Source organism: Fonticula alba (assembly GCF_000388065.1).
Source record: "Fonticula alba strain ATCC 38817 unplaced genomic scaffold supercont2.2, whole genome shotgun sequence".
Lineage (NCBI taxonomy): Eukaryota > Rotosphaerida > Fonticulaceae > Fonticula > Fonticula alba.
Window position 1 is genome coordinate 3,145,336 of NW_009242972.1, and position 7,562 is coordinate 3,152,897.

The 7,562-nt window shown below is 72.2% G+C and overlaps 1 protein-coding gene across 1 annotated transcript in view; it reads right to left on the minus strand.

Annotated features, from left to right (window-relative positions):
* Nucleotides 1-7,422, minus strand: part of H696_01655 (hypothetical protein) — a gene marked incomplete at both ends in the record, with an annotated part of 8,195 nt that extends 773 nt beyond the window's left edge. The window contains 2 exons of the mRNA XM_009495559.1: nucleotides 43-6,760; nucleotides 6,960-7,422. Of these exons, the coding sequence (XP_009493834.1) occupies nucleotides 43-6,760; nucleotides 6,960-7,422 (7,181 nt within the window). The remainder of the gene's footprint in view (nucleotides 1-42; nucleotides 6,761-6,959) is intronic.
* Between the last annotated feature and the right edge of the window lie 140 nt (nucleotides 7,423-7,562).

Below are 7,562 nucleotides of genomic sequence, written 5' to 3' on the forward strand. Positions count from 1 at the left end.
CTTGTAATCGCCGTGATGAAGACCGCCGTCGAGGAGGGGAACCCCGGGCCATCGACGAGTGGGCCGCCGAGACTCGGCAGGCCGAGACTGCACTCGAACCCGCCAATGTCGCTGCCACTATCCGTGCCACTGTCGTAGCCGGACGCCTTGTGGCGCTTCTTCAGCGGGTGGTGCTGTGATGGCCCAGAACCCGGAGCCTGCGCCTGCGCTTGGGCCGGGAGCTGGGCCTGTGCTTGGGCCGGAGGCTGAGATGGCTGCGACGGCTGCGATGGCGGTGCCTGGGAATGGTCCCCGGCAGCAGCCGGCGGCGCCGGTCCTCCCGGCTGCTGGCAGGCTGACATACTTGAGCCGGCGGATTGCTCCTGCTGCTGCTGCTGCTGTTGTTTTTGTTGCTGCTGCTGCTGCTGCTGTTGCTGCTGCTGCGACCGCTGCTGCGACTGTTGCGGCGGCGGTTGCTGCTGCGACTGCTGCGACTGCTGCACCGGGGCCTCGAGCGCCGAAGAGAAGGGCGAGGAACTGAGCCCGAGACCCGCCAGCCGGGGACTTGATGGCGACGAGGACAGGGGGATGGCCATGACAGCCGGGCCGCCGGCGGCAGCGGTGGTCGCAGTGAAATGTGAAGGAATTGCCACCAATGAGCCACTGGTCGGCGAGTGGGCGACAGGCCCCCCGGCCAGGGACCCGCCGCCCGGGGGCTTCGGCTCCAGGAAGAGCGGCTCGGCTGCGCCGCCCACACCCCGGGGCGAGGAGAGCATGTGCATTGGCCGGGCCCCGCCGCCGGAGGGCGGTGTGCCCGACATGGCCAGGGTTCCCCCGAGGCCGGGGTCGCCCCCGAGGACCGCCGCCGATGAGACGACCCCGGTGGGCTCGGCCCCGGGCACATCTCCCGACCCAGGGAAGGGGGGGCCCTCGCCGGCGGGGCCGCCCCCGCTGCCACTCAGCAGGGCGCTCAGCAGCGAGGGCGAACGCTCGCCCAGACTGCCGGGGGCATTTGGGGCCGCCGGAGCGAAGACCAGCACCGGCGCGGCGCCGGCCACCGCCGGGCCCGCAGCCAGCGAGGCCAAATCACCGGCCGGGCCGCCGCCGGGAGCCGCCACCGCCGGCGACGTCGACAGGACAACCCCCCCAAGGGGCAGGACTGCGGCCGCGGCCGCGGCCTGCAAGCTGGCCAAGTCCGCCAGGACCACGGTCCCGGGGTTGGCCGCCGCGGCCGAGGTCACTCCACTCAGGGAAGACATCGACGGGCAGGGGGTGGGATTGCCCACGGGGCCCGGGCTTGACACGGTGCCGGCCCCGGCCCCACTGGCCGCCACCATGGCCCCGGTCGGGGAGAAGGGTACAGCCAAGGCAGCGGTCCCGGCTCCGGTGGCAGTGGCACCGGCCACAGGAACCACGGCAGCCGCGGCGGCGGCGGCGGCGGCGGCGGCAATGCCAGCGGCAGTGCCGGCCCCGCCGGCGGGCGTGCAAGCACCCGTGCTGGCTCCCACAATGGCAGGACCCCCGAAGGCAGACAGCAGCACCGAACCGGGGTCGCCGGCTGGAGGAGGCCCAGGCCCGCCAGGACGGCCACCAGGCCCGGAGCTGTGGTCGGCCGCCGCCGCCAAAACCACCGACCCGGCCGGCAGGGACACCGACGGACTGGGAGGCACCCCGCGGCCGGGAGGACCACCAAGCAGGCTGCCGGGGTCCGACGCCGAGGGGAGGAGGCCGTGCGTGCCGAAGCGCCCGATCGAATCCCGGCGCAGGAGCAGCGAGTCATCGGATTGGGACATCTCCTGCGAGTCGCGCCGCATGGAGCCACCGGAGGAGGTACCCCCGGGCCCGGTGCCGGCGCCGGCGCCGTGCGAGAAGTCCCCCAGGCGCAGGGCCGACACGGCGGTCGGCAGCCCGGCCGCCGGCGAGGGAGCGCCCGGCGGCACACCATGCTCCGGGGCCACAGACAGCGAGGCGACCCCGGCCGCGGTGGCCATCGGATCGACGCACCCCCCGGGCCCGGGCCCCGGGTAGGCCATGCTGGACAGGAACCCATGGTAGATGATGGACCGCAGGGTGAGCACCGCGTTGTCGAGAGCCGCCACCGCCACGATGCGTTGGCACACGATCGACCCCGGGTCCGCCTGGCTCGGCTCCTCCAGCAGGGCAAACAGCTGCCGGGCCGCATGCAGGGCCGGGCCGCTCAGCCGGCAGGGCATGACGATGCCGGCCAGCGGGACCGGCACCGTGGCGGCCGCCGCAGGGGGGGGGCCCGCAAACGGCGCGGCCGCCATCACCGGGGGGGCCGCGCCGGGGGTGCGGCCGGCGGCCAGACCGCCGCGCGTGGTCGACACCGGTGCCGGGAAGAGATGGTCCTCCGGGGACAGGCCCCCCCCCTCGGTCGAGGCCATGGACTGGTCGACGGCCGGCGAGGAGGCCGGCACGCAGGGGAACGCCTCCGAGGCCAGGGACGGCTTCAGCAGGACGGACCCGCAATTGCCAGGGAGGAGCCCACGCCCGGCACTCGGCCAATGCCCGACGGCCTGGCCGCGAGGACCGGCCGAGCCGGCGCCTGCCATCGGGGGGGCAGCGGCGGCGGCGGCGGCGGCGGCTCGTGCGCCGCCCCCAGCCCGCCGGCCGGTGTCCGAGCTTCCGGCCGCACGGGGAGGCGTCGCTCGTGGTGGCGCCGCCGCCCCGCCACGGGCCATGCGCGACACGGTGCAGTGCGGACACCGGCGGCTACCGAGTACCGACCGGAAGGTGGCGAGCGAGGCCACTGGCACCGCCAGGAAGGGGGAATTCGGCAGGAAGGCACTGAACTGGGCCGCTGGCAGCAGGGCAATGGACCCGCCGAAGTAGAGCCCGTCCCCGACACCGGCCGGCAGCGCCGGGGCCGGGGCCGGGGCCGGGGCCGGGGCCGGGGTCGAGCCGGTCGCCGCTCCCGGAGGCGGAGACACCGGCCCCGGCACCGGCGACGGGGGGCCCGACGCCGCACGCGGATCAACCTGCATATCATTCGGCGAGGAGGGCGACGAAGAGTGGGGGACTTGCGCCGAGGAGGGCGAGGGTGTCGGCCCGAGGGGCGAACCCATCATGGTGTCGCCATAGGCCGACAGCCCGGCGACATTGGTCAGGGAATTACTCTTGGCTCCGGGGCGCAAGGTGGCATCCGTCTCTCCGGGCCCGGCCATGCCATAGGCCGAGGGCGAGGAAGACGAAGACCCAGCCATACCGGGGGTCAGGGGAGACGAGTGCATTGAATCGGTCGAGCGCGATCGGCTGTGCCGACCGTCGGAATCGCGCTCGGCCATCCCGGCGGCCTGATTGTTCAGCCGGCTCAGGACGCTGGTTTGCTGGATCTTGAGGGCGGGCAGCTTGCCGCCCCCGGTGCGACCATGGCCGCCGGACCCGGTGGCAGACCCACTGCCGCTGCCGCCGCCGCCGCCGGTACCGGACCCGCTCCCAGACGAGGGGCCGCCCCCGGTGGTGGACCCGCTGCCGCCCAAGCCGACCCCCGTGCCGGGGCCATTCAGGGCATTGGCAATGGCCGGCGAGATGAGCCGCGGGCAGATGGGCTCGATGCGCCGGATGCAGCACCACAGGCTGGCCTTCTGCAAGAGCTCCAGGTCCGGCGCCCGCAAGGGCAGGGGATTGATGGCCGGAGGGAAGGTGAGCGTCCGCTCCAGGAAGTGCCAATTGTGCAGGGAAAAGAGAGCCGCCGGGTCGGGCCCGGCCAAGCCCAATTGCAAGATCCCCGACACATAGGCCATGGCGTAGGCAACGGCTCCGGGCTGCAGGCCAGCCTGCCGTAAACTTTCGAAGGAGCTGCTGCGCGAGAGCGACCGCGAACCGGGGCCACTGACACCGTTGCTTCCGCCGCCGCCGCCGCCGCCGCCGCCGCCGCCGCCGCCGCCGTTCCCCAGCCCGAGGGAGGACAAGTTGCTGGAGCTGCCAGCCCAGGAGGAAAGCCCACTGTGGGAGTTGGACCGGCGACCGCCAGGGCCGGAGGAGCCCGGGGCCCCAGGCACAGGCGGGTCGCCGGAGGGCAGACTATTGAGCACGGCCCACGAGGAGCCGCCAGTGCCAGACCCGGGGCCACGCGCATGTTGACCAAACTGGTGGTGGTGGTGGTGGTGGTGGTGGTGGTGGTGGTGGAAGTGCGGGTGCATGTGCGGATGCGGATGCGGATGATGCGACCCCGGGATAAGCGCGCGGCCAACATTGTCCAGCGACTCGTGGCCCAGGGCCAGGCACAGCAGCGAGGGGTCTTGGAAAATCCGCAACAACAGCTGGCAGGCCAGCCGGTGGGCACCATTGCCAATGACATCGGCTCGCTGGATGGTCCGGCCGGGGGGCGGCCCATGGGCCAGGCCAGAGGCCGAGTGGCCGGGCCCACCGGCGCCGCTGCCGCTGCCACCGCCAGGCCCATGGTCCGATGAGGTGGCAGAAGCCCGCGCCCCGCCGGCCGGCTGCAGTCGCAGATATCGGCGGATGAGCACGGTGGCGAAGCCGGAGGACACCAGCCGCCCCATGGCACAGGGGTTGAAGTGGATAAAGTGATTCAGCAGCAACAGGTGCCGGTAGCAATTGAGCGGACTCGGGGACCAATCAATCGAGGCATTGTGGTGCAACTGCGAGTGATGCTGCTGATGATGGGGGTGCTGATGGGAGGATGACGACCCGGAGCCCGGGGCCGGGCTGCCGGCCAGGCGAAAGGCAGGGCTCAAAGAAGAAGCCGGCCCGGCCGCCCGGCGAATGATGGCCAAAATGCCGTCCAGCAAATCGGCATCCGGGGCCACGAAGCGCGCGAACACCGCCGGGCTGGTGGCCATATTCGAAAGGACCAGGATGGCGTAAATTTGCTCCGGCGGCGGGCAATGCACGGCCCCCGGCAGCGAAGCCGACGTCAGGGCATGGAAGCCAGGCCGCGCGCGGGGGACCGCACGCCAGTGCCAGTTGTCCGTGCCGCCCGGCCAAACTGCCGGGAGTCGGCCCCCGAGGGACCCGGGAGGGGCGGCAGCAAGGTCGGCCGCCAGGTCGGCGGTCAGTCCGGCGATGGCGACATGCGCATGGCCGGCCCCGGGGCCGGGCCCGGGCCCGGGCCGGGTGCCAGCGGCTCCGGCACCCGGGGCGGTGCCATCCCGCTGGGCAGCCCCGGCCCCGGGGCGCGACAGACGCGCATCCGGGATCTCGGTCAGGACGGCTTCCAAATCCGGGCGATAGGCAAAGTACGTCGGGTCCAGGAGGGCCACCGCCCGAGCAACGAGCCCGGGATTGCGCGCCCACACGGCATCCACACAGGCGGACGTTTGGAAGAGGTTCGCCAGCAGCAGGGCCACCGAAGCATGGAGGGCAATGTAGTGCGGCTCGCGGGAGAAGACGGCCACACGAGCAGCCGCCCGGCTGCCGGGCCCATGGCCAGAGGACCCGAACAGCAGGGGGCCGCCCATGGCCCCCATGGGCCCCACGGAAAAGCCCCCCCGGCGGGAGTCCAAGGGAACAAAGAGAGCCCGACTGGCACACCCGGCCCGGGCCTGCCGCGATCCGGCGTAAGACCCGTCCACGCAGGTGGCCAACGCGGCCAGGAGGGCTGGATTGGTGGCAATCTCGCCGCGGAGCTCCGACAGGTTGGTGGTCGTGGAATCCGCATGCAGGAGCAGCCCCAGCACCCGGATGGCGAAGGTCAAGGCCCGGACGCGCAGATCGTCCACATACGCGTGGGGGAATTCCCGGCGCTGGAAGATCGGCGGCACGGGGGGCCGATCGGCCAGGGCCAGGCCCAGGAGCGAGCCAGCGGTGCTGTGCTCCGGAGGGCCGGGGACCGGGGCCGGGGCCGGGGCGGCGCCCGCCACCGGCGGACCACCGTCACCCGGGCTGCCGGTCGACAGGAAACGCCCGGAGAGTGACTGGCTGCGCTTGCGGCCATCCGGGATGCCGGTCGCGGATGCCGCGCTGACAGGTGCTATCCCGGGCGCCGGAGAATCCAGACGCATGCTGGCACTGCGCTCGCGCGGTGAGGGCAGCCCGCCCATGTCCGACATTCGACCATCCGGCGACATGGCGCCATGGCCATCGTCAGAGCGCATGCCGGGCGACGAGGAGCACGGGGGCGACAGCTCAGCACCGGGGCCGGTTGCCGCGGTGGCAAGGCCCGTCCCGAGTCCGGCGGTCGGGGCATCCCCGGGTGTGGGAGTGGCAGCGGCGGCGGCGGCGGCGGCGGCGGCGGCGGCGGCGGCGGCGGCGGCGGCCGTCGCAGCGGCCGGGGCAGTACCAGCACCGGCACCGGCACCGGCCGTCGGGATGGTTCCGCCACCGGCGACAGCCCAGTGAGACATGGAGTCCGAGAGGGCCAGCTCCTCCGGGGTCAGGCCGGCCGTCTCGCGAATCACATAAGCCACCAGCAGGTGCAGGAAACCGATGGCGATGACGCGGCTGGGGACGCCGACATTTTGCACCAGCGCCTCGATGTACAGGAGGATGGCAATGCGGTCCTCGATGAAGTGGCGGCGCATGGACACCGGCAAACGCGGCCCGCCGGGCAGGCTGGCCGCGTGGGTCAGCTGCTGCGGCAGGCGGTAGTACGCGGCCGCGACCGCCGGGTCCGCCAAAGGCCCAGTGTCGCCAGAGACGGAAAACCGCCGAGGCGAGGACAGCTGCCCGGAGAGGGGATCCACCGTGAGGATGGGCTGGGTCTCGGGGCTGGCCACTTGACTGGAGAGGGAGGTCGCGGTGTCGAGATCCTCCGGCGAACTGGAGTCCATGGGCGGTGTGCGTGGCGAGAAGAGTGCTACGGGAGAGGGGCATGTAAGTTAGAGGGATATAGGTGGATGTTGAGGGAAGGGGGAGTGGATGGAGTGGATGGAGTGGATGGAGTGGATGGAGTGGATGGAGTGGATGGAGTGGATGGAGTGGATGGAGTGGAGAATGAAGGAGGCAGGAGGAGGCAGGAGGAGGCAGGAGGAGGAAGAAAGAGAGGAATGGCGTACTCCCAGCACCAGGGGGGGGATCGGCCACCGGGACCGGCGGCGCCTCATCGAGGGAGTTGATGAAGGCGATTTGCAATTGAGGGATGTTGAGGTTGTTGAGGGCCGATCCGAAGTAGCGTGCGGCCATGCGGGCGCCCGGGGTCGAGTGGGCATTGGCCAGCGAGGCCAGGGCCATGGAGCAAATGGACCGGACGTGCGGCACTCGCAGGCTGGACAGGGGGCTGTTGGAGGCGGACGGGGGAGGGGTCATCGGGAGAGCCCCACCGGGGGCGACGGCCGGCCGGCCGGCCGGCGAGGTGGCCGGAGCCCGGGCATGCACGGCCCGGTGGAGAAACTCCAGCACGCCATCGCGGAAGAGGGCATGTGCGGTATCGTCGTCCGGAGCATCGGCGCAGATGAATGCCAGGATGTATGCCGCGGCGGTGGCCAGAGCCACGTCCATGCGGTTTTCGATGACATCCATCAGATACCGGAGGGGGGAGAAAGTTTTGGACCGGGTGCTACGCCAGGGCCCAGCCGGCAAGCCGGGAGAACGGAGCGGGCCAATGAGATGGGGGCGGCAAGGGAGCAGAAGGGCAGAGAGAGGGAGGGGGGCAGGGGAGG